This window comes from Nomascus leucogenys, chromosome 19 (genome assembly GCF_006542625.1).
Source record: "Nomascus leucogenys isolate Asia chromosome 19, Asia_NLE_v1, whole genome shotgun sequence".
Taxonomy (NCBI): domain Eukaryota; kingdom Metazoa; phylum Chordata; class Mammalia; order Primates; family Hylobatidae; genus Nomascus; species Nomascus leucogenys.
The window spans coordinates 37,790,539-37,816,067 of record NC_044399.1 but is presented as its reverse complement, the minus strand read 5'-3'; the positions used below and the strand labels follow the sequence as shown (position 1 = coordinate 37,816,067).

General features: G+C 56.1%; 3 protein-coding genes across 4 annotated transcripts; 2 read left to right on the top strand and 1 right to left on the bottom strand.

The window, feature by feature from the left end:
• Window positions 1–153: 153 nt before the first annotated feature.
• Window positions 154–2,035, bottom strand: TLCD1 (TLC domain containing 1). The gene is made up of 4 exons (XM_030799435.1): window positions 1,672–2,035; window positions 1,251–1,333; window positions 1,074–1,156; window positions 154–699 (listed from the first exon to the last, which is right to left on the bottom strand). The coding sequence occupies exons 1-4, from the start codon at window positions 1,863–1,865 to the stop codon at window positions 316–318; spliced, it is 744 nt and encodes a 247-aa protein (XP_030655295.1). The 5' UTR covers window positions 1,866–2,035; the 3' UTR covers window positions 154–315.
• Window positions 2,036–4,567: 2,532 nt separating this feature from the next.
• Window positions 4,568–16,758, top strand: NEK8 (NIMA related kinase 8). The gene is made up of 15 exons (XM_003277122.4): window positions 4,568–4,638; window positions 8,321–8,526; window positions 9,111–9,343; window positions 9,579–9,710; window positions 11,645–11,853; window positions 12,014–12,075; window positions 12,158–12,339; window positions 12,434–12,584; window positions 13,010–13,086; window positions 13,424–13,541; window positions 14,803–14,953; window positions 15,163–15,326; window positions 15,419–15,577; window positions 15,754–15,912; window positions 16,298–16,758. The coding sequence occupies exons 1-15, from the start codon at window positions 4,592–4,594 to the stop codon at window positions 16,324–16,326; spliced, it is 2,079 nt and encodes a 692-aa protein (XP_003277170.1). The 5' UTR covers window positions 4,568–4,591; the 3' UTR covers window positions 16,327–16,758.
• Window positions 16,759–18,362: 1,604 nt separating this feature from the next.
• On the top strand, window positions 18,363–24,445 carry TRAF4 (TNF receptor associated factor 4). Of its 2 annotated transcripts, XM_030799433.1 has the most exons (8): window positions 18,584–18,628; window positions 19,658–20,746; window positions 21,580–21,631; window positions 22,208–22,312; window positions 22,382–22,543; window positions 22,628–22,789; window positions 22,877–23,032; window positions 23,313–24,445. In XM_030799433.1, the coding sequence occupies exons 2-8, from the start codon at window positions 20,652–20,654 to the stop codon at window positions 23,943–23,945; spliced, it is 1,365 nt and encodes a 454-aa protein (XP_030655293.1). In that variant the 5' UTR covers window positions 18,584–18,628; window positions 19,658–20,651; the 3' UTR covers window positions 23,946–24,445. The 2 variants fall into 2 exon arrangements, with proteins under 2 accessions (XP_030655292.1, XP_030655293.1); XM_030799432.1 differs by lacking the exon at window positions 19,658–20,746 and having other exon boundaries at window positions 18,363–18,628.
• Window positions 24,446–25,529: the final 1,084 nt, after the last annotated feature.

Genomic DNA, 25,529 nt, shown 5'->3' with positions numbered 1-25,529 from the left:
GCTGTGTATGAAACCAGTGCCCAGGGTTTGAAGGGCATTAGCATCCATTTCAGGGGAGTGTGGATTGGCTGGCTTTCTGGTAGCATTTTGTCCTCACACACCCATCTACTATGTCCAACCGGTCTGTCTGCTTCCCTAATAAAGGACAAGGACTTCAGAGGAGTACTTTCATTAGTGTTTTCAATAGTGTGGGCGCAGGCTTGGAAGGTGGAGAGGCTGGCCCTAGAGGACACCCAGGCTTGGGACTAAGTCCCAGTGTCCATGGGAAGCTGTTTCTGGCCTTGTCCATTTTTGTTGTCCCAGGCTCTGTGCCTCTCACTCAGTCAAGAACTTGTCTTTGTGTTGCTTCCTGGGGACACGCTCAGGGCAGAAGTCAGAGCGGAGGAGGCGGGAAAAGTAGATGACGATCATCACGTCCAGCATGAGCAGGATACCCAGCAGGAAGGTGCCCAGGGTCCTCTGGCTCACATAACGCAAGAAGAAATGGGTGAGGTAGGCCTGCGGGGCCAGGCGGAAGAGAAAGTACATGACCAGGTTCACATACTTGTTAACCCGGTAGAGGAGATGATCCTGGGCATTATTGATTTTCATCATCATGCGAATGGTGAGGAAGATGTTGCTGACTTCCACCAGTAGTGTTAAGACACCCCCACCGACAAAGCTGCTCCAAAAGATGCCGGAGAAGAAGGCACCCATGGCCTAGAGGGAAGAAGGGAGAATAGGAGTTAGGAAACCCAGATGCAGACGCTTTCCTGGAAGTTTGGGGGGGTGTGGGTATCAGATTGAGGGCTGGAAAATCCCAAATTTCCCCCCGGAATAATAGTTTATAGTGGATAAGATGCCCTGCTCACAGCTTCTGGCTGTGGGTGATGTTCAGTCTAAAGAGGCAATGGACCATGGGTTGCTGGTCTCAGTGAACAAGCAGACTGCCAACCTCCAGCATCCTAGCATAAGAAGTAGCACACAGGTCGGGGGCGGGTGGTAAGAAAACACGGCCTTCTCCCAGGTTCAGAAAGAGCTGAGACTAGATTACTGACACCAGGCCTATACCACATAGTCTGCTTCTCTCTTACCATGATGTGATGAACAAGGTATTCCCAAGAGGCTCGCGCCTGTCCGCTAGCCACGATGTCCACCGTATCGTGGATGAAATACCCTAGTGGAGGGATGGGGCAAGAGATGAAGAACTGAACAAGCAGCTTCCTTCTCCCTGTCCCCAATTTGCCTCCCGTTTCCTGGGCAAGACCTACCTGCAGAGAAGCAAACGAGCAAGTAGCCAGAAAGTGACCACGCCGTCTCAATCTCCACCAACATGTCGGGAGTCTGCCATACACTGGAAAGGTGGGAAGAGGAGGCTCTGCATTTCGGCACCCTCAAAGACCCTCACCTTCTCGGTTACCCTTCCCAGCCCCGGGGGAGCCTGGGCTTGCGCTAGTGGCTGACTGGGAAGCTAAGAGTGGCTGGGCAAAACCGAAGAGCCTCCAGTTTCCCAGGGGCGATCCCTCCCCTGGGGCCACTGCGGCTTTTGGTTGGATAGAATACCAAACGGGATCAGGTGAGACTGCGTGGCCTCAGCCCGCCGGTGAGCGATGGGGGTAGTAACACAAGGGCCGGCCCCGGCTCCCCGCTCAGGATCCCCCTTCCACCTCATTCCCACAGTCGCTCACTCACCACAGCAGTGCCCAGATCCCCGACACAATGGAGTGAGCGAAGGAGACGAGCAGGTTGTGCCAGCGCCAGGTGCGCAGGGGGTCGGCGCGCACGTGCACGGGTAGGGGCAGGCGACAGAGCGCGCGCCGGAGCGCCCGGAAGGTCAGCGTGGCGCCCAGGAGCAGCGGCAGGGCGGGGTGCAGCAGTGGGGGCATGCTGGCCCTCCCTGCCGTCCGCCCTCGAGGCCGCCTCCTAGGGCTGTTCTGGGAACTGGGGTCCTTCTCGGGCCAGTCCAGTCCGGCCGCCTCTCCCGCCGGCCGCCAGCCCCACACAGTTTCGGCGAAGCCTTCTAGGCCCCTTGGCTCCTCCTCGCCCTCCCTGTGAGGCCTCTGCTCCCGCCCCCAGCCGCCCGCGCCCCCGCCCCGCCCGCCTGCCCCCGCCCGGTCCGCCTGCCCCCGCCCCTCAGGCGCTGCTGCCGCGCGAGCCGGGTGTCCCCGCGGCCTCTCGGCCACCGGCCGGCTCCCGCGGACCTCGAGTAACTAGGAGCTGTGCTGGGGGCGTCGTCGCCGAGGCACCCCTCGCTGGCGCCTCCCGACTGCCGACGGAGTCCCCGCTGCCCTCGCTCGCCTGGCCTCATTAACCCGCGTCCCCACTTTTCCCCGGGCCACCGGCTCCCCCACCGTGGTTGGGTACCGCGAGAGCTCTCTCCGCCCTCTACTTTCTGCGCAGAGCTGGACGGGACCCGACACGCCCACGCCCACGCCCCCTAAGTCCTGGTCCTGGGGTGGGCTGGGGAGCCCCGCGTCCGACAGTGGTCTCCGTGCAGACCCAGCGCCCCGACCGCACCACTCGCAGTCCTCTGGCCGAAGACCCATGTTTACCCGTCCCTCCCGCGCCCGCGAGGTGGGCCCTTGGAAACTGCTGAGTAACCCATCGCCACCTCTTCCCGCCCGCTCTTAAACTCCTGGGGCCGGGCGGCTGTCACAGTCCTCCCTCAGACAGTCCCGGCCCTCGGCCCGGCTCCCCCGAGGCTGGGCAAGCAAGACCGCCGATTTGCCGGGACTGCTGGGGTGACCCGCGCTCTCCAAGCCGGTAGCTTGCAGCAGTTGCGGCTCCTAGCCACTAGGTGTCAGCCTGCCCTCACTGTGGCGCGGGCTCCCCCTCCCGCCTCCGAGCGAGGTAGCTGCTTTCGGGGAAAGTTTAGGTATAAACTCTGGGCGAAAGGAGGAGCAGCTGAGAGCCAGCGAAGGAAGTTAAGTGGGGATGAGAGCAGGGAGGAAGAAGAGGGTGGTAACAGAGGAGGGGAGGGAAGAAGCGGGGGAGGGGAAAGGTGCTGCGGGCGGGAAGAAGAAGCCAAAAACCTGAGGCGCAAGGACCCAGGGACCAAGCCGTTTGAGTGTTTTCCTCCCCTATGGCTCCAAGGTTACACATTAACCCCTGTGGGGCTCCTAGGTCAACCAAGGCCCAGTCGGTTTCTAGCTGAGAGCACGGGTGTCCTGGGTGAGCGGCTTTCCCGCCCCTCCCCTTGGCTCACAGAGCTGCTCTGTCCGCCGGCCGACACCGGCCTGAGCCAGCGCCCTTCCAGCAGTCATTCCACGTGGGTGGGTTTGGATACCCTTGCGAGGGCCAGGGCAGGTGCAGAAGATAAAACGCCCCTTTCCCCACACCCCTTGTCCATTCTGATACAGGGACGCTAACCTTCAGCTAGTGACCATCCTCCTCCTGAATACTGAGGTTTTTTGTTTGTTTGTTTGTTTGTTTGAGATGGAGTCTCACTCTATCGCCCAGGCTGGAGTGCAATGGCACGATCTCGGCTCACTGCAACCTCCGCCTCCCAGATTCAAGCGATTCTCCTGCCTCAGCCTCCCGAGCAGCTGGGATTACAAGCGCGCGCCACCATGCCCAACTAATTTTTGTATTTTTAGTAGAGACGAGATTTTACCATGTTGGCCAGGTTGTTCTCAAACTCCTGACCTCAGGTGATCCGCCCGCCTCGGCCTCCCCAAAGTGCTGAATTACAGGCGTGAGCCACCGCGCCTGGCCGAATACTGAGTTTTTATAGAGCTCCCGCAGAGCAGGCACCCGGGAGAACCTGTAATTAACCTCACTTCCGGTAAACAGCCTAGCTGGTCACACTAACCAGCCCGCTGCCTGTAGGCTTTTGCCTTGAGCTCATCTCGGCGAAACCGCGGTCTTTCCTTCTCCCCTTGATGTTTTCAGGTACTGATCCACTTCCGCCCCCATCTTCCCCCAAGGGAAGATGAGCACTGAGGGCAGATTACCCTCCTACAGCGCGTGTGTGTGAAAGGGGAGTTGAGAGTGCTGACGAGCGCGGTGCTCACTAGTCGGGACGTCCCGAGACCGTGTCATGTCCTCCCCAGATGAATCAACTTGCACGACTTGAGATTTCCCCCGTCCCTCCCCAGGCAAACACGAAACCAACCCTGCTGCCTTCTTCCAGGAGCGCTGGTCTCGGTCGTTTTGGGTGTGTTTATCGTTTGCGTGCCAAGGAGAACCCGCTTTCTCCTGAAGTAGCGTCACTCGTGGGCAAGAAGGGGGTCAATCTTCTCTTCCCACCCCTGCCCAGCCTGTGGGGTTTAACTCTCGGGAACGCGACATCCTTTTAGTCTAGCAAGGTTTACAAGGGCTGGGTATATGTGTGGGAGGGGCGGGTACCGTGCCCGCCATTGCGGGGCGCGCCCTATTTTCTTGCCCTATTCCTTGGACACTGCGTGGGACAGGGTCGTGAGGGGAAAAGTGACGGCGCGTTGTAGCTGGAGGTTTGTGGTGCAGGCCCACAAATACGGACGCGTGGCGGAACCCACACCTAGCGCGCTGGCTCCGCCCCGCAAGCCGCTCGCCGTGAAGGGGCGGGGGCCCAGAGTGGGTGGGTCCGCGCACGCGCCGCGTGGGGGACGGAAGTGAAACTCTAAGAAATAAGATGGAGAAGTACGAGCGGATCCGAGTGGTGGGGAGAGGTGCCTTCGGGTGAGCCAGGGTTCTGGGGGAGGAAACTGCTAGGGGATAGGGAAAATAAGCCCCAATTCTGCCCGCGAAGTCGCCGCCCGCCTAGTCCCGCCCCAAGGCGTGAGCGCCACCCTGGGAAGCCCCGCCCAAGCTTCCTGTCCTAGTCCCGCGGGGAGACTCCGCCTCTATGGAGGCCACGCCCCTGACAAGCCCGTTGCCCCGCCCACTGAGTTCTGTTAGCTTCTTTATTCATTCGTTCAAAAAATACTGAGTGTCAGCTATGTATGTCAGGCTTTGGTCGCTGGGTATACAGTTAGAACCGGAACGGGCGTGGTCTTTTCCCTTTTGGAACTACTGACTATGGGAAAGTTATACGATAAATAAAACATTATGAATTAAGAAGTTATAGCAGTTATAGGCCGGGCGCGGTGGCTCACTCTTGTAATCCCAGCACTTTGGGAGGCCGAGGCGGGCGGATCACGAGGTCAGGAGATCGAGACCACGGTGAAACCCCGTCTGTACTAAAAATACAAAAAAATTAGCCGGGCATGGTGGCGGGCGCCTGTAGTCCCAGCTACTCGGAGAGGCTGAGGCAGGAGGAGAGCGTGAACCCGGGAGGCGGAGCTTGCAGTGAGCCGAGATCGCGCCACTGCACTCCAGCCTGGGTGACAGAGCGAGACTCCGTCTCAAAAAAAAAAAAAAGAAAGAAGTTATAGCAGTTATGAAGTGTTATTAGCAGGTTGTGAGGATAGAGTACATTACCAGGGAGAATACTTATATGAGATAGTCAAGGAAGAATTCTCTGAGAAGGGAGATTGCTTGCTTGATTGATTGATTTTTAAGACAGTCTCCCTCTGTCACCCCGGCTGGAGTTCAGTGGCACTAAAACCACCACCTCCCGGGTTCAAGCAATCGTTGTGCCTCAGCCTCCCGAGTAGCTAGGATTACAGGCGTGCGCCACCATGCCTGGCTAAATTTTTTGGAATTTTTTTTTTTTTTTTTTTTGAGACAAGAGTCTCACTCTGTTGCAGTGGCGCGATCTCGAGTGCAGTGGCGCTATCTCGGCTCACTGCGACCTCTGCCTCCCTGGTTCAAGCGCTTTTCCTGCCTCAGCCTCCTGAGTAGCTGGGACTACAGGCACGCGCCACCATGCCCAGCTAATATTTTTTGTATTTTTAGTACAGACGGGGTTTCGCCATGTTGGCCAGGCTGGTCTCAAATTCCTGACCTCAGGTGATCCGCCCACACCGGCCTCCCTAAGTGCTGGGATTACAGGCGTGAGCCACCGCGACAGGCCAGAAGTGAGATTTAAGGCCAAGACTTGAGGAATGAGGACCAGTAGTCTGCAGGTGAAGGGAGAGCTTTTCGGGCAAAGGAAATAGCATATGTGAAATGTCTCACATGGGAAAACAGGGCATTTAAGAAACCGAGAAAAAGGCTAGTAATAGTTGGAATGTAGTGGGCAAGGTAGAGAATGGTATAAAATGTAATTGTCGAGGGCGGGGACTAGATTATGGCCTGATAACCTGAGATAAAAGGGTTCATTTGCCACAAAGGGTTTTGTTTTGTTTTTGTTTTTGAGACGGAGTCTTGCACTGTCGCTCAGGCTAGAGTGTAGTGGCAATCTCAGTTCACTGCAATCTCCGCCTCCCGGATTCAAGCAATTCTCCTGCCTCAGCATCCTGAGTAGCTGGGACTACAGGCACACGCCACAACGCCTGGCTAACTTTTGTTTTTTTCTTTGAGACAGAGTCTCCTCTGTTGCCCAGGCTGGAGTGCAATGGCACCATCTTGGCTTACTGCAAGCCCCGCCTCCCGGGTTCAAGCAATTCTCCTGCCTCAGCCTTACAGGCGTGTGCCACCATGCCCGGCTAATTTTTTGTATTTTTAGTAGAGACAGGGTTTCACCATGTTGGCCAGCCCGATCTCGAACTCCTGACCTCAGGCGATCCACCTGCTTCTGCCTCCCAAAGTGTTGGGATTACAGGCGTGAGCCACCACTCCCGGCCACCAGGAAGGGTTTTAAAGGGGAAGAGTGATCCTGAGACTTGGCAGAGCTTTTTGAAAAGGGGCAGGGTGCAGTGGCTCACGCCTATAATCCTAGCACTTTGGGAGGCCGAGGTGGGCAATTGCTTGAGCTCAGGAGTTAGAGACCAGCCTGGGTAACACAATGAGTCCCCCTCTCTACAAAAAATAAAAAAATTAGCCAGGTGTGGTGGCATTGGCATGTGCCTGTAGTCCCAACTACTCAGGAGGCTGAGGTGGGAGGATCACTTGAGCATGCGAGGTGGAGGCTGTAGTAAGCTGAGATGAGACCCCTGCACTTCAACCTGGTTGACAGAGTGAGAACCTATATAAATAATAATACAATAATAATAATACAAGAAGAAAAGAAAGAGAAAGAAAGGAAAGAAAGAAGGGGCCGGGCGTGGTGGCTCAGGCCTGTAATCCCAGCACTTTGGGAGGCCGAGGTCGGTGGATCACCTGAGGTCAAGAGTTCGAGACCAGCCTGGCCAACACAGTGAAACCCCATTTCTACTAAAAATACAAAATTTAGCTGGGTGTTGTAACAGCTACTTGGGAGGCTGAGTCAGGAGAATCACTTGAACCTGGAAGGCAGAGGTTGCAGTGAGCTGAGACTGTGCCATTGCACTCCAGCCTAGGCAACAAGAGTGAAACTCTGTCTCAAAAAAAAAATAAAATAAAACAAAAAGGCCGGGCGCGGGGGTCACGCCTGTAATCCCAGCGCTTTGGGAGGCCGAGGCGGGCAGGTCACAAGGTCAAGAGATCGAGACCATCCTGGCCAACACGGTAAAACCCCGTCTCTACTAAAAATACAAAAATTAGCTGGGCGTGGTGGCACGCGCCTGTGGTCCCAGCTACTTGGGAGGCTAAGGCAGGAGAATGACATGAACCTGGGAGGCAGAGATTGCAGTGAGCTGAGATCGCGCCACTGCACTCCAGTCTGGGCGACAGAGCAAGACTCCATCTCAAAAAAAAAAAAAAAAAAAAAGAATTTTATTTTGAATTTGTTAAAATTTAGGATGACTGTGAGCCATTCAAGTGGATATCTGAGTCTGGGGTTCAGAAGAGAATTCTAATCTGGAGGTAAAAATTTGAGACTTAGATCAGCTTATAGTCCACTCATTCAACAAATATTTATTGACCGCCTATTGTGTGCTAAATATTGGGCTGTGCACTGGGGTTATTGTGGTGAACAAGAATGTTGTAGTCCCTGCTTTTATGGAGACTGACCACAGAATTAAAATAATATGAATGGCTTCTATCCATTGAGCATTTTCTTTGTGCTGGCCACTGCACTCAGTGCCTTACATGCGTTTTCTCATTCCATCCTCTCAACAACCCTGGGAGGCCCATTTCATTTTCCAGACAATGATGTCACATAATGTATCAAACCAGATAACTAGTAAGAGGAGGCACCCAGATTTGAACCCAGGCAGTCTGTGGGAACTTAGAGATCAAGACTAACTTTACCTCACAGTGCCTGTGGTGAAACTGAAGCCCCACACAGCTTGTAATCAGTCCTCCCTGTTCCCAAGCTCAGTGTTCTGTGCGCTTGGTTAGATGACCTCTTAGTCTAGAACCCTCTTCTAAGAGACATCAGTCACCAGGCTGCACCACCCTGCCTGATATGTGGCTGGAGGCTCAGCTGGTAACCTGTCCCTGTCCTCCGTATCCCTAGGATTGTGCACCTGTGCCTGCGAAAGGCTGACCAGAAGCTGGTGATCATCAAGCAGATTCCAGTGGAACAGATGACCAAGGAAGAGCGGCAGGCAGCCCAGAATGAGTGCCAGGTCCTCAAGCTGCTCAATCACCCCAATGTCATTGAGTACTACGAGAACTTCCTGGAAGACAAAGCCCTCATGATTGCCATGGAATATGCACCAGGTGGGCCAGCCTCTTTTAGTGGCCTGGCTGGAGGGGTCTCTTATCTCTGCGACAGGCAGACACAGATCACCTGGCTTCCCTCCTTGGAATGGGCATGGCCAAGGGTTAGAGTTCTGGTCCCAATTATCTGACTCTGGCTAGCCCCTTGTCCTCTCTGGTCCCAGTGCCCTGTTCCATACATAAAAGGAGAGGGGTTGTTGGCCGGGCACGGTGGCTCACGCCTGTAATCCCAGCACTCTGGGAGGCCAAGGCCGAGGCGGGCGGATCATGAGGTCAGGAGATTGAGACCATCCTGGCTAACACGGGGAAACCCTGTCTCTACTAAAAATACAAAAAAAAAAAAAAAATTAGCCAGGCGTGGTGGCAGGCACCTGTAGTCCCAGCTACTAAGGAGGCTGAGGCAGGAGAATGGCTTGAACCCCGGAGGGAGGGCTTGCAGCAGTGAGCCGAGATCGCGCCACTGCACTCCAGCCTGGGCAACAGAGTGAGACTCCGTCTCAAAAAAAAAAAAAACAACAAAAAACGGAGAGGGATTGTTGTAGGTGTGAAAAAGCCTGGATCTTGATTAGTCCCTTGGGCCACAGGCGGCACTCTGGCTGAGTTCATCCAAAAGCGCTGTAATTCCCTGCTGGAGGAGGAGACCATCCTGCACTTCTTTGTGCAGATCCTGCTTGCACTGCATCATGTGCACACCCACCTCATCCTGCACCGAGACCTCAAGACCCAGAACATCCTGCTTGACAAACACCGCATGGTCGTCAAGATCGGTGATTTCGGCATCTCCAAGATCCTTAGCAGCAAGAGCAAGGCCTACACGGTGCCTGGGCATGGAGGGGACCTCCAGGGTGCTAGAAGTCTTGAGGGCCAGGACCTAACCCTGCCTCCTCCCCTCCCCCTAAAATACCCTTGGCCCTTTGGCCCCTGTTTGGGTGGTCCTGCAGGAGGAAGCCCCTTGGCTTGCTATGAGAAGAAGCTGTCCCCAAATGGGCTTATGTGCAGAGTCCCTGGTCTTCCCTCCCTGCAGGGCTGTGATCCCAGCTTCTCTCCTGCAGGTGGTGGGTACCCCATGCTATATCTCCCCTGAGCTGTGTGAGGGCAAGCCCTACAACCAGAAGAGTGACATCTGGGCCCTGGGCTGTGTTCTCTACGAGCTGGCCAGCCTCAAGAGGGCTTTCGAGGCTGCGGTGAGTGTACGCACCCTCCAGGGGACAACTGGGAAATCTACTGCCTCGCCCAGCAGCCCTCGGCTCTAGCCACCTGAGGTTTCTCCTCTAGCTGAGTCATGTCTCTCCCTTATCAGATTACCCCAGGGGAGGGCTATGGGTGTCCCTCAGACTGGATTTCTGAGAGTAGGTCTTACCTCCCATTAGACGGAGGGCTCCCGAGGGCAGGGCTGTGGCTTTCCCAGAAGACCCTCCCAAGAGCAAGACTTGAGTTTTCCCAGCATCCTGGGGTTTCTGAGGATATAGCTGCAGCTCCCCTATCAGACTAGGGATCACTGAAAGCCAGGTTGGACTCCCCTGTCAGTCTGGGAGTCTCCTCATCAGACTGAAGTCTGCTGAGGGCAAAGCTGTTATTTTTTTTTTTTTTATTTTTTTTATTATACTTTAAGTTTTAGGGCACATGTGCACAACGTGCAGGTTTGTTACATATGTATACATGTGCCATGTTGGTGTGCTGCACCCATTAACTCGTCATTTAACATTAGGTATATCTCCAAATGCTATCCCTCCCCCCTCCCCCTACCCCACAACAGACCCCAGTGTGTGATGTTCCCCTTCCTGTGTCCATGTGTTCTTATTGTTCAATTCCCACCTATGAGTGAGAACATGCAGTGTTTGGTTTTTTGTCCTTGCAATAGTTTGCTGAGAATGATGGTTTCCAGCTCCATCCATGTCCTACAAAGGGCATGAACTCATCGTTTTTTATGGTTGCATAGTATTCCATGGTGTATATGTGCCACATTTTCTTAATCCAGTCTATCATTGTTGGACATTTGGGTTGGTTCCAAGTCTTTGCTATCGTGAATAGTGCCACAATATACATATGTGTGCATGTGTCTTTATAGCGGCATGATTTATAATCCTTTGGGTATATACCCAGTAATGGGATGGCTGGGTCAAACGGTATTTCTAGTTCTAGATCCCTGAGGAATCGCCACACTGACTTCCACCATGGTTGAACTAGTTTACAGTCCCACCAACAGTGTAAAAGTGTTCCTATTTCTCCACATCCTCTCCAGCATCTGTTGTTTCCTGCCTTTTTAATGATCGCCATTCTAACTGGTGTGAGGTGGTATCTCATTGAGGTTTTGATTTGCATTTCTTGATGGCCAAAGATGATGAGCATTTTTTCATGTGTCTTGGCTGCATAAATGTCTTCTTTTGAGAAGTGTCTGTTCATATCCTTTGCCACTTGTTGATGGGGTTGTTTGTTTTTTTCTTGTAAATTTGTTTGAGTTCTTTGTAGATTCTGGATATTAGCCCTTTGTGAGATGAGTAGATTGCAAAAATTTTCTCCCATTCTGTAGGTTGCCTGTTCACTCTAATGGTAGTTTCTTTTGCTGTGCAGGAGCTCTTTAGTTTAATTAGCTCTCATTTGTCAATTTTGGCTTTTGTTGCCATTGCTTTTGGTGTTTTAGACATGAAGTCCTTGCCCATGCCTATGTCCTGAATGGTATTGCCTAGGTTTTCTTCTAGGGTTTTTATGGTTTTAGGTCTAACATTTACGTCTTTAGTCCATCTTGAATTAATTTTTGTATAAGGTGTAAGGAAGGGATCCAGTTTCAGCCTTCTACATATGGCTAGCTAGTTTTCCGAGTACCATTTATTAAATAGGGAATCCTTTCCCCATTTCTTGTTTTTGTCAGGTTTGTCAAAGATCAGATAGTTGTAGATACGTGGCATTATTTCTGAGGGCTCTGTTCTGTTCCATTAGTCTATATCTCTGTTTTGGTACCAGTACCTTGCTGTTTTGGTTACTGTAGCCTTGTAGTATAGTTTGAAGTTAGGTAGCATGATGACTCCAGGCAAAGCTGTTATTATCCCAGGAGACCAGGGGCTGGAGCTGGGGGGTGCTGCCCTCACTTCCTCAAATTCTCAACCTGGTGCCTTCACAGAACCTGCCAGCACTGGTGCTGAAGATCATGAGTGGCACCTTTGCACCTATCTCTGACCGGTACAGCCCTGAGCTGCGCCAGCTGGTCCTGAGTCTACTCAGCCTGGAGCCTGCCCAGCGGCCACCACTCAGCCACATCATGGCACAGCCCCTCTGCATCCGTGCCCTCCTCAACCTCCACACTGACGTGGGCAGTGTCCGCATGCGGAGGCCTGTGCAGGGAGAGCGAGCGGTCCTGGGCGGCAGGGTGTGGGCACCCCGTGGGAGCACAGGAGGTCTGAGGCAGAGGGAAACCTGGGGCAAGTCCTCCCTTCCTGCATGTAGGAATGTCAGGAGGGTCTTTGTCCTTAGGCCCCCATCTGTCCTGCAGGGCAGAGAAGTCCATGGCCCCCAGCAGCACAGGGAGCAGGACCACCAGTGTCCGCTGCAGAGGTAAGTGGGAAGAGGCCGCCAGTCCCTCTGGACACCACACCATTCCCATCAGTTTAATAGTCCCCATGCGCTGTACCTGCAGGTATCCCCCGGGGACCTGTGAGGCCAGCCATCCCACCACCACTGTCATCAGTGTATGCCTGGGGTGGTGGGCTGGGCACCCCCCTGCGGCTGCCAATGCTCAACACAGAGGTGGTCCAGGTGGCAGCTGGGCGCACGCAGAAAGCCGGGGTCACGCGCTCTGGGCGTCTCATCCTGTGGGAGGTGAGCAGGCCAGGGGGTGGCCTGGATGGGTGGAGGTGTAGGTCCACAGCAGGGTTGGGGTGCTCAGGCGCTGCCCATCCCCCTGCCCCTGCAGGCCCCACCCCTAGGTGCAGGCGGAGGCAGTCTCCTCCCTGGGGCAGTGGAGCAGCCACAGCCCCAGTTCATCTCGCGTTTCCTGGAGGGCCAGTCGGGCGTGACCATCAAGCATGTGGCCTGTGGGGACTTCTTCACTGCCTGCCTGACTGGTGAGTTGTCGGGTCTACCTTGTGAGACCTGCTCTAAGGCCCCACAGAGCACCTTCTCTCCTCTCTTGCAAACCACGCACTTAATGAATGCTTCTGTCTACTAGTTATCGAGTTATTGCTTCTGTCTATTAACTATTGAGGAGATTTCTTTATACAACCTCCTTTACCCTATGGACAGGCCTGGCCAGGCAGTTATTATATTATCCTCATTTGACAAGTAGGGACGCTAAGGCTCAGAGAGGGTGTCACTTGTCCAAAGTCACATACGTTTGAAGAGACTCATATCCTTTTCTCTCTTACTATCCCATCCTTCCAGCCCTGGTCCCCAACTTTATTTTGCTGCTGCAACCCACTGGAGGACCGGGCTATCTGGAAAGACTGTTTAACTTCTTTCCCTTCTCCTTCCTCACTGCCCTTCTCCCCAGACCGAGGCATCATCATGACGTTCGGCAGTGGCAGCAATGGGTGCCTAGGCCACAGCAGCCTCACTGACATCAGCCAGGTGGGTGTCACATGTACCTTGGGGAGGGGGAAGTTGGGGGATGGTGGAGAGCCCACATCTGTGTGCTGACACCAGATTGGGGGCAGGGGAGTTCCCAGCAACCACAGGTTCCTCTAGCTTCCCAGCTGCACCTGCTCTGGGCCACCTACATCGGGGGAAGTACAGAAAAACCAGGCTTCCCCAATGGTTGCCCACCTGGCAGTGTGTATGGCTGGAGTTAAAGACGCAGCCACCTCCTGAGAATAGGTAGCCTCCAGCTTTGTCCCTACAGGGGGTGTTGAAGCCAGATGGCTCCAGACCCTTTGCCCAGTTTCTCCTTGCTTCCTCTCCTCTCTAGCCCACCATTGTGGAGGCTTTGCTGGGCTATGAGATGGTGCAGGTGGCCTGTGGGGCCTCTCATGTGCTGGCCCTGTCTACTGAGCGAGAATTATTTGCCTGGGGCCGTGGAGACAGTGGTAAGCTCCAGCCTCTAGGCCCCATCTCACAGCATCCTCAGCCATGACTTTCTCCCCTTCATACCCACCTTCCACCTCACAGCACATTCTCTCTTCCCTCTTTTCTCTCAAATTCTCTTCATTCATTCAACAAACCTTATTTTACACTGACTATGCGCACACCCTGTGCTGGGTGCTGAGATGAGATGGAGATGTGGCTTCTTTCAGGTGTCTATGAGGTAATGAAGGAAATTTCATTCATCCACCTGTTTTTTTATTTTATTTTGAGATGGAGTCTCGCTCTGTTACCCAGGCTAGAGTGCAGTGGCGTGATCTCAGCTCACTGCAACCTCCACCACGGAGTTCAAGTGAATCTCCTGCCTCACCCTCCCAAGTAGCTGGCATTACAGGCACCCACCACCACGCCGAGCAAATTTTTGTATTTTTAGTAGAGACAGGGTTTCACCATCTTGGACAGGCTGGTCTCGAACTCCTGACCTCATGATCCACATGCCTCAGCCTCCCAAAGTGCTGGGATTACAGGCGTGAGCCACCGCGCCTGGCCCATCCACTAATTTTTATTGAGGTCCTCTTTGGGTCAGGCATCAGGCTGGGCACTGAAACTAGAGATGACACTGATGGGTTCCTGTCTTCCTGGAGGACTCAGTCTAGTGGGAAAAAGATGACATTGCCAGCATGCCAGAGAACAGATGGCATCAGGGCTACACCCCGGTGCAGAGGTGTGGAATTCAGTGAACAGTAATGTCAACTGGAGGAGAGAGATGGCATCTGAACAGGGCTTCAAAGAAGGAGGATTTTGAGCCGGCGCGGTGGCTCACGCCTGTAATCCCAGCACTTTGGGAGGCCGAGGCAGGTGGATCATGAGGTCAGGAGTTCGAGACCAGCCTGGCCAACATGGTAAAACCCCGTCTCTACTAAAAATAAAAAAATTAGCTGGGCATGGTGGTGCATACCTGTAATCCCAGCTACTCAGGAGGCTGAGGCAGAAGAATCGCTTGAACCCGGGAGGCGGAGGTTGCAGTGAGCGAAGATTGTACCCCTGCACTCCAGCCTTGGCGACAGAGTGAGACTTGGTCTCGAAAAATAAAAATAAAAAATAAATAAGGAAGGAGGATTTTAACCAGCTGAGGGGCCTAGGAAAGGCATTTGGGACTGAGAGAACAGAGAACTCATGCTGTTCCCTCCCCTCAGTGGGCCCTCCTCATTCCGGCATCACCCCCACTGAAGCTCAAATTAACTCCTTCTGGGTTTCTTCTTGTAGGCAGACTGGGACTAGGCACCAGGGAGTCCCACAGCTGCCCCCAGCAGGTGCCCATGCCCCCAGGACAGGAAGCTCAGCGAGTTGTATGTGGCATCGACTCCTCCATGATCCTCACTGTGTCTGGCCAAGCCCTAGCCTGTGGGAGCAACAGGTGAATAGATCATCAGGATGATTAACCTGCCCCCAGCACTCCTTGGCTGCAAGTGCTCCGTCTATCATTGCCTACCTTTTACCAAAGACCAGAATTGAGGGGGTTGAGGGTGCTATTGGTTCAACCCAGGGTGGGATCTGTCTCCTGGTGCACCAGCTCCTGCCCAAACTGTCTTGTTAGTTGGATTTGGCTTCTGGCTCTGCCCTCAGGTTCAACAAGCTGGGCCTGGACCACCTCTCCCTGGGGGAGGAGCCTGTCCCCCACCAGCAAGTAGAGGAGGCCCTGAGCTTCACACTGCTAGGCTCTGCACCCCTGGACCAGGAGCCTCTGCTGAGTATAGACCTGGGCACTGCTCACTCAGCTGCTGTGACTGGTAAGCAGGACTTGGGCTCTGGAGGTCAGAGGGGGACTCATGGTCTCCTTGGTACCCTGTTGAAGCACCCCTTTCCTTCCTTTCCCCCATAGCCTCGGGTGATTGCTACACTTTTGGCAGTAATCAGCACGGGCAGTTAGGCACCAATGCTCGCCGAGGCAGTCGGGCACCCTGTAAGGTCCAAGGCCTTGAGGGCATCAAGATGACAATGGTAGCCTGTGGGGATGCCTTCACTGTAGCTATTGGGGCAGGTGAGGACTGAGCATGGTGGGGGCAGACAGTGCCATGAGCAGTGGGGGGTGGGGGTTGCTATTCAGGGCCACTGGACTCTGGAGCCTCCCAGGGGCCATCCTGGCAATGTGGGAGGGGAGATCCTGCTCGGGCTGTGCCCACTTCCCACTTCCCTCCTGGGGATTCTTCCTGGCAGAGGGCGAAGTGTACTCTTGGGGCAAAGGGGCGCGAGGTCGATTGGGAAGGAGGGATGAGGATGCCGGACTCCCTCGGCCAGTGCAGTTGGATGAGACACACCCTTACACGGTGACTTCCGTGTCCTGTTGCCATGGAAACACCCTCCTGGCTGTTCGACGTGAGTTGTAACTTTTCCCACTTCACCACACAGCCCAGCTGGCCCCTGTCCACACTCCCATCCCCAGTGTTCACAGATGCCCACATCACCAAAAGCATCTTTAGGCCCCAGAGAAAAAAAGCAGAAGCTGCAGGTAAAAAGCTTGAAGCTTCCTGCCTGGGGTGGCCAAGGCAGGTGCTTCTTGGGCCTCATGGAAGGGCTGCCTCCACTGCTCCCCAGGGCTCACATGCATTCTTTCTCCTACTGCTGAGTCCCGTTGATGCTGAACCTCTCTTTCTGGCCTAACGGTCCAGAATCCAGGGCCCAGTGGGAGTGGGAGGTGGGTGATGATTTCTGGAGGCACTGCCCTCAGAAGCTGCAAGGATTTCTCTTCGGTACCCTCCAGCAGTCACAGATGAGCCGGTCCCCCCCTGAGGAACCTGGATACACCTCTGGACCACCCTGATATTGCTTCTCCTCTGAGTGTTCTGAAAAGTGCAGGTGCCCAAGGCATGACTTGCAGCCGTCTTCTGGATTGTGTCATCATGGGGTATCAGGGCTGGCAAAACCCCTGCTCTGCTTTTGGCCTTGGATATGGAAACCTCAACCACTTTGTTCTCCCACCACCTCTTTGCCCTTCCTACCCCTTCCTCCCTTCTGTCAGTGTCCCCAGGGTCCAGCCTGGCTAGAGTTAGAAGGCAGACCTAGCCTTTGGAAGTAGGGTGGCCTCCAGAGCCATAAAAAGGCTGAAGGCAGCTGGGCGCGGTGGCTCACGCCTGTAATCCCAGCACTTTGGGAGGCTGAGGTGGGCAGATCACGAGGTCAGGAGATTGAGACCATCCTGGCTAACATGGTGAAACCCCATCTCTACTAAAAATACAAAAAAATTATCTGGGCGTGGCGGCGGGCGCCTGTAGTCCTAGCTGCTTGGGAGGCTGAGGCAGGAGAATGGCGTGAACCCGGGAGGCGGAGCTTGCAGTGAACCGAGATGGTGCCACTGCACTCCACCCTGGGCGACAGAGCCAGACTCCATCTCAAAAAAAAAACAAAAAAGGCTGAAGGCAGCTGTAGCTCCACACAGACCCTATCCTTTCCCCTAGCCCAGTTAGAAAATAAGAAAATAAGTCTGGGCTGGCGGCGGTGGCTCACACCTGCATAGGCAGTGCTTTGGGAGGCCAAGCCAGGAGGATCCCTTGTGGCCAGGAGTTGGGAGACCAGCCTGGGGACCATAGCGAGACTTCTGTCTCCACCAAAAAAAAAAAAAAAATAGAAGAAGAAGAAAATAAGGCTGGGTGTGGTGGCTCACACCTGTAATTCCAGCACTTTGGGAGGCCAAGGCCAGTGGATCACTTGAGGTCAATAGATTGAGGCCAACCTGTCCAACATGGTGAAACCCTGTCTCTACTAAAAATACAAAAATTAACCAGGCATGGTGACGGGTGCCTGTAATCCCAGCTACTCTGGAGGCTAAGGCAGGAGAATCCCTTGAACCCGGGAGGTGAAGTTTGCAGTGAGCCCAGATCGGACCACTGCACTCCAGCCTGGATGACAGAGTAAGACTCCCTCTCAAAAAAAAAACGTCTTTGGTGCTCACCGGGACTCTATCGCCATGCTTTGGAGCAGGGCAAGCCAGGGTCTGCCTGGACTGGCCATTAGGCCTGCCTGGCTTCTGCATAGCCTGGGGCAGGGCGGTCCCCGGGAGTGCTGCCACCTCCCCCACACTTTCATCCTGAGGCAGGATTTGCTAGACGTCGGCTTGCCTCTCTTCCCCAGCAGGAGGGCAGGAGCCACTAAGTGTCTGCTGCAGAAAAGATCCGCGCTGGAGATTGCCAGTCACCCCATGCCTTTCCCCAGAAACAGTTGAGAGAATGGGTAGCTGGTGGGACCAGACCGGTTTCCCAGAGGACAGGAAGTAAAGCCAATAAAAATATCAGCTGCCTGCCTGGAGTGTGGTGTCTTCAGGGGTAGGGGTGGCGACCAGGCACCCCAGGACTGGGCTGGGCCCAACCTCGGTGGCAGGGCTGCGGCCAAGGGAGGAATGTAGGCGCAGCCGGAGGCTGGGGCCGAGGTTCCTCTGGCCCAGCGCCCAGTCCAGCCTCCCCGCCCCAGCTGGGCTCCCCGGAGCTGGTTGCCAGGCTTCGGCTGCCTAGCACCTGGAAGCTGGGGCCGCGGTTCCTTGGCTGCTCACGGCCCCGGAGGCAGAGCTGTTGCCTCTGGAGAAGAAAACTGTGGCGCGGCCCGCCCCCTTTTCCGACCCGCAGTCCCCCGGGGCCCGCGGGCTCTGGGGAGAAGCGGAGCCACGATCTCTCTCCCCCAGGGGAAAGAAAAGCCCATGATCCCGTGGGTGGGCGAGACTGGCGGTCACCAGACCCAAAAACCATGCACTCGGGGGTGGGCGGGGCCGCGAGGGCGCGCATTAGGACCGCGCGGCCGCGGCCCCGCCCCCTCTTCCGGCGGGCGGGCTTCACAGCCGAGCCCTGGCAGCGACCGCCAGTCGGCGCCGCCCGGAGCCGGGAGCACCGCTCCAGCGAGGCGCGGGCTGTGGGGCCGCCGCGTGCCTGGCCCCGCTCGCCCGTGCCGGCCGCTCGCCCGCCATGCCTGGCTTCGACTACAAGTTCCTGGAGAAGCCCAAGCGACGGCTGCTGTGCCCGCTGTGCGGGAAGCCCATGCGCGAGCCTGTGCAGGTTTCCACCTGCGGCCACCGTTTCTGCGACACCTGCCTGCAGGAGTTCCTCAGGTGCGGGCCGGGGAGCAGGGGGCAGCGGGGGCGGGGCGGGGGGCGCCGCCTGGGGAGGGGCTCGGGCCCGGGGCAAGCCGGGCCTTTGTCTCCGCTGCGACCCTGTGACCTCAGGGGCGCCCCGTGACGTCACGGGGAGGGATGACGTCAAGCCCAGAGGGAGGCCCCCCGCAGGAATCCGAGGGGTCCGGGCGGGTCCCAACTGTCCGGCCCAGGGCGGAAGACCTCGGTGCCTTCTCTCGGGGTCGGGAGGGAAAGAGGCCCTTCCCCATCACCTGAGACCCGGCGCGGCCTCAGCCTTGAACTTTGAATCCTGGGGGAAGAGGACAAAACCCGCTCCCGCGTGGCAGTTTGAGCCTCCGGAGCTTTCCCCCATCTAACCTCTTCCGATTCTTCGAACGTTCAGAGAACGGTAGCTATTGTTCTCCCATTTCACAGATCATGAAACGAGATTCAAAGAAAGGCTGCGACTTGCCCAGGGTCACATAGTTACTTAAAGGCTTAACTAGGATTTAAACTCAGACTGCTTATGAACACACAATGGAGGAAGGACTGAATCCTCCCCCGAAGAAGGACCCCTCTAGGCGGCTCCCCTCTCTCCCGGGGGCTGGAGTAAGGCGGGTGGTCCATAAGTCATGAAGAAGGGGGTCGCATTCGTGTTACTGAACTCCCGCTGCCCTCTCAGGACGCAGGTCAGCCCTTGGCTGGGGCATCCATCAAGTTTCGGGGCGCCCTGTGGTGTCTTGAATCTCCTGCTCACGCAGGGAACCTCTCAGGCCCGGGTGTGGGAAGCAGGGTGAAGGAGCCCCGACTCTTCGGAGGTCATGCCCCCAGAGCGCAGGGGAAGGCCGAGTCGGCCACTGCCTGGCTGTTTGCTGGGACGAGGGGATCGAGGGCCCGGCAGGGATAGTACCTCTAGGACGCCTGCCTCCAGTGCTCCCTCCCTCCGTGCCTCCCTCCCTCGCTCGGTCCTCCGTAGCTCCTACTGGCGGAAATCTCAGCAGGCCCTTTGTTTTCTGTTCCCCACAGCCTGGGCCGGCTCCTGCCCTCACATATGCTCCGGCACAAGCTGCGGGACTGCCCCCTCCCCCTCGGCAGTGTACATACACATTTACTCTCCTACAGACACAGCCCCATTGTCTCCGCCACTGCTCTTCCCCGGCCCTCTGGGTTCCAGATGAGGCCAGCTGAGCCCCCCGAACCCCCACAGCTGACCCACCCTGACTGCCTCGGGGAAGGAGCGGGGGAGGGGGCCGACTGGCCCGATTCTTTCCACCACCTTCTTGGCCCCCTCTCTGCCCCTCCCCCTCCCGGAAATCCCCTCTTCCTCTCCCACTCCCACACCCCCTCCCCCCCATCCTGTCTTCTTCCCTGGGCCTTGGCCTCCACTGCACAGCCTGGAGCAGCCTCTGCCCTGCCTGTCCCTCATCCCCCAGTGCCTGAGCTGTGTTACTGAGGCTTCTGAACAGGGGAGAGAGGTGGCTGGGTGGGCCCTGCTCCTCACCCGCCACAGTACAAGCACAAGTGAGGGTGTCCACAGCCCTGGCTGGGCCCCAAGCTGCAGGCTAAGCTTCTGCCTGAAGCCTAGGGACTTGCCTCCATCCCCTCCCTTTCTCCAAAACCACTAAGTCAGCACATTCCTGAAGCAGCCAAGTGGACCCCCTCCCCCTGGGCCCACCCCTCTTTCCCCACTCTTGCCTGAGCTGTTAGGTTGGCCCAGGAAGGCTGGTTGCCCTGTGGGCAGACACACCCCTTCAGTGCCTGCACTTGTATTGTCCTTGGCATTGAAGCATGGCCAGTGGTAGTGGGATCAAGGGGAGGAGGTGGGTGCTAGAAATCCTTGGGGCAGTTGGGGCATGGACTGCCCGGGTCCTGGAGAGTGCCTCTAGAACTGGGCTCCCATGCTAGCTCTGGGTCCGCCTCGCTCCCTGCCTGCCTTCCACCTACCTGACTCAGACCTGCCAGGAATGCCCTGCCCCAGGGTCCTGAGTCCTGCTGGGTGAGCCCTTGCTCTGCCTGAGCCATGCCAGGCATGTGCGACTGGCCCTGGCTGGGGTCAGCAAGGGCATGTCGACAGAAAGAAGCATACCAACAGGCTCCTTGGGTGCTGACAGCCAGGTAGGGTTTGGTGCAGGAGAAGGCGGGCAGCTAGCAGGAGGGGACGGTCACCAGGCTGCAGAAGCCCACTGTGCAGTGCCCAGAGTCTTAGCTGTGCTTGCTGGACATTTTGCCTTGCCCTAGCTTCTCTTCCTTGGGTGTGTGGTGTAGCAGAGCCTGTCTGAGCTGTGGAGTCAGACACACATAGCCAGGTGCTGCTTCACCTGTAAGCCTTTTTGTTTCATCTGTAAAATGGGGGCATTCTACCCCTTCTCAGAGGCAGGTGGCAAGAGCTGGGTGGGAGTGTAAACAAGTGCCAAGGAGCATGCCTTTCCTCCCCTCTTCTGTGGGAGACACACCCTCAAAGGAGCAGGGCAGGGTAAGGTGGCCGCAAGCTGACCTTTGCCCTGGTTCTTGGCAGAGGACCTTCCTGGGGACTGAGCAGCCCTGCCACTTAATCTCAGCCCATCCCTGTTCCCCCTCCCAGTCAGCTTTCAGCCCAGCCAATGAAAACTAACCTAGGGGGAGGGGGTGACTGTGCAGCCTGTTCCTTTCCCAGTCCAGCTGCCATCCTGGGGGAGGGGGTGCCAGCTGCCACCTGTTGGCCAAGTCCTGACTGAGGCAGCTGTCTGTGCCTCCTCTAGGCCCAGACCCCCCTTCCCAGGACAGGGGCTAGGGTCTTCTGCGATCCTGGGGAAGTAGAGCCCCTCAGGCCTCTGCTTGCCCTTTTGTCTCACTTGGGCTGGTTGGGAACCGGTCTGGTGAGGAAGGGAGGCTGCCTCGGTAGAGGGGGTGGGGCCAGGCCTCTCTTTCCCCTAATGAGAAGCCTTGACCCTGCCCCTCCCCCATTTCAGTGAAGGAGTCTTCAAGTGCCCTGAGGACCAGCTTCCTCTGGACTATGCCAAGGTGAGTCCACACTGCCAGGAAGAAGCCCAAGCACAGTCTATTGCCCTTGGAGGCCGGAACTGCTGGCAGCCGTGGGCTCAGGGCCAGTGTCAACCAAAAGCCTTGGGATGGTGCGCCTCCACAAAGGTAGCCTGTTCCCTCCCACCAGGCCAGTTTGCAAACGAGGCCCCTTTTTGCCCTGGAGGGCAGGCACAATGCCCAGCCTGTAGGGGTGCACAGAGCTGCTCTGTGCCCGCAAGAAGTGTTCCCTCCCCTTCCGATGGCAAGCCAGACCTGTGGCTGAGGGCCAGTATCCCTCCACCAGGGGGAAGGAAGCGGAGCCCTGGGGACAGCCTGGGATTGAGCAGGCTGATTGGCTTCCTCTTCGAAGGAAGCGTCCTCTGCAGGCATGTTAGGACCCAGCATCAGAGCAGACGCTGCCTGCTGTGCCCTTCATCCCTGGACTCAGAGGGGCAAAGAGCCCAAGAGAGGCTATTACAGGCTCCAAGGTAGAGCCAGCCCAGTTGGGTCTGGGGGTGGGAACTGGGCACTGCAGTCAGCTCTGACCCTGGCCAGTTCCCCCATCCCCACCCCCAGATCTACCCAGACCCGGAGCTGGAAGTACAAGTATTGGGCCTGCCTATCCGCTGCATCCACAGTGAGGAGGGCTGCCGCTGGAGTGGGCCACTACGTCATCTACAGGTGAGGCTCTGATGTGAGGGTTGGCACCACCTCTCCCTTGGCAGACACTAATTGCAGCCTTCCCACCAGGGCCACCTGAATACCTGCAGCTTCAACGTCATTCCCTGCCCTAATCGCTGCCCCATGAAGCTGAGCCGCCGTGATCTACCTGCGCACTTGCAGCACGACTGCCCCAAGCGGCGCCTCAAGTGCGAGTTTTGTGGCTGTGACTTCAGTGGGGAGGCCTATGAGGTGGGTGGGGTCTGGCTGAATGTGGAGGAGGGGTACCTGATGGTCTAGGCATCCCTTAACTCAGCACCTCTGACATTTCCACAGAGCCATGAGGGTATGTGCCCCCAGGAGAGTGTCTACTGTGAGAATAAGTGTGGTGCCCGCATGATGCGGCGGCTGCTGGCCCAGCATGCCACCTCTGAGTGCCCCAAGCGCACTCAGCCCTGCACCTACTGCACTAAGGAGTTCGTCTTTGACACCATCCAGGTGAGGCCCTTCCTGAACTGTGGGTTGCAGGGTAGGTGACAGGGAGTCAGGATATTGACTCCTGCCTCTCTGCCTCTGTGGCCCCAGAGCCACCAGTACCAGTGCCCAAGGCTGCCTGTTTCCTGCCCCAACCAGTGTGGTGTGGGCACTGTGGCTCGGGAGGACCTGCCAGGCCATCTGAAGGACAGCTGTAACACCGCCCTGGTGCTCTGTCCATTCAAAGACTCCGGCTGCAAGCATAGGGTGAGATGCCCCTTTTCCTGTCAGCCCCCTTTTGCCCTTGAAGCCCTAGACAGAGGCTCAGCTTCCTGATGCCACTTAGGCCTTGGTAGTCCCTGCTGTGCTGCTCTGAAACCCTCAGTCCTTCCCTCTGCTGCCAGCTCCAGCCTCTTCCTAACACCCTCTGTCTTCCTCACGTAGAGCTGGGTGCCTGCTACCCTGTACCCACTCCTCTCCTCTCCCTGGACCTTCCCCTACTGATAACTCTCCTCCCTTCCCCCATGGCCTGGGGCTTTGCCAACAGTGCCCTAAGCTGGCAATGGCACGGCATGTGGACGAGAGTGTGAAGCCACATCTGGCTATGATGTGTGCCCTGGTGAGCCGGCAACGGCAGGAGCTGCAGGAGCTTCGGCGAGAGCTGGAGGAGCTATCAGTGGGCAGTGATGGCGTGCTCATCTGGAAGATTGGCAGCTATGGACGGCGGCTACAGGAGGCCAAGGCCAAGCCCAACCTTGAGTGCTTCAGCCCAGCCTTCTACACACATAAGTATGGTTACAAGCTGCAGGTGTCTGCATTCCTCAATGGCAATGGCAGTGGCGAGGGCACACACCTCTCACTGTACATTCGTGTGTTGCCTGGTGCCTTTGACAATCTCCTTGAGTGGCCCTTTGCCCGCCGTGTCACCTTCTCCCTGCTGGATCAGAGCGACCCTGGGCTGGCTAAACCACAGCACGTCACTGAGACCTTCCACCCCGACCCAAACTGGAAGAATTTCCAGAAGCCGGGCACGTGGCGGGGCTCTCTGGATGAGAGTTCTCTGGGCTTTGGTTATCCCAAGTTCATCTCCCACCAGGACATTCGAAAGCGAAACTATGTGCGGGATGATGCAGTCTTCATCCGTGCTGCTGTTGAACTGCCCCGGAAGATCCTCAGCTGAGTGCAGGCGGGGTTCGAGGGGAAAGGACGATGGGGCATGACCTCAGTCAGGCACTGGCTGAACTTGGAGAGGGGGCCGGACCCCCGTCAGCTGCTTCTGCTGCCTAGGTTCTGTTACCCCATTCTCCCTCCCCCAACCACCACCCTCAGGTGCCTCCAATTGGTGCTTCAGCCCTGACCCCTGTGGGAACAGGTCTTGGGGTCATCAAGGGCTGGAAACGAGTGACCCCAGGGCCTGTCTCCCTTCTTGGGTAGGGCAGACATGCCTTGGTGCCGGTCACACTCTACCCGGACTGAGGTGCCTGCTCAGGTGCTATGTCCCAAGAGCCATAGGGGGGTGGGAGTTGGGGAGGGAGAAAGGGTAGTTCAAAGAGTCTGTCTTGAGATCTGATTTTTCCCCCTTTCCCTAGCTGTGCCCTCTCTGGTTATTTATTTCCTTAGTGCCAGGAGGGCACAGCGGGGATCCCTGATTTTTAATAAATCCGGAATTGTATTTATTAATTTGCTTCCAGCCTGACTTACCTGGGTTGGTTAGGTCCCTGGGAGGCTCAACCAAACTGAAGGCAAAGAAAGGACCAGTCAGAGAAGGGCCGCTGCCTGGGTCTGGCCCCAGGATCCAGCTGCCCTGCTGGCTCGCCCTCTGATGGACGCCAGGAAAACTGCATCGGGCTTTGTGTGGAAGATGGTCCCTGCCACTGCCCTCTGCCGATGAAATGCGGGAAGTGTACGGCCTGGATGTTTCATAAGGCTGGAGTCCCTGGTCAGCCCCACCAGACTAGTACCTCTACCCTAGGCAGGTCTTTCCTGGTCTAATGGTAGTAGGTACTGACACTGCTAAGCACTTTATGTGCATTATTATTTCATTGAAAAGAACTGTCAAGTGAAATGCTTTTTATCACAGTAACTGGCTTTGTGGGCTCTAGAGGAGTTAATGAGGCAATGCATGTTCTTGGCCCAGAGTAAGTGCTTAGTGGATGCTTTCTAACTCCGAACCCCACACATCCAGGGAATGGATGTTGAGCAAAAGGGGCCTTCAAGATGTTCAAGACACTTGGATTTTCTCCTGTCTCTCATCGGTTTTTCTTATGGGCCTCAGTGGGTACGTGTGATTATCCACGTTTCACCGATGAAACACGAACAGAGGAGTGACTGACTTATCAGTGATTCTTCCGCAGGTTCGGACAGGGCCTCGATTCTGTTTTAAACTCCAGTAGTCCCTAGAAATTGTAGCTCCCTCTAGTTCTGGCAATAGGTGTGGGTCCTTGTGCTTGCTTTTGGCAAGTTTCTGAGCTACATAGGGCCTCCATTACCATCATTGGTGAAACCGGCTCACCTCCCAGATTTGTTGTAAAGATTAAATGAATTGGTCAGCACAGTGCCTTACTGTCTTGCCTAGCCCTGAGAAGAGGCTGTATGTACGAGAATCGTTAGTAAGGGAAGGTTCGAGGACTAGTTCTTTCTCTTCCCATGCAGAGGCTGAGGGTTTAAAAAAAAAACTCAGCCTCTGCTGCACACGACTAGCTACTCAGGAGGCTGAGGTGGGAGGATGGCTTGAACCCAGGAGGCAGAGGTTAAAGTGAGCCGA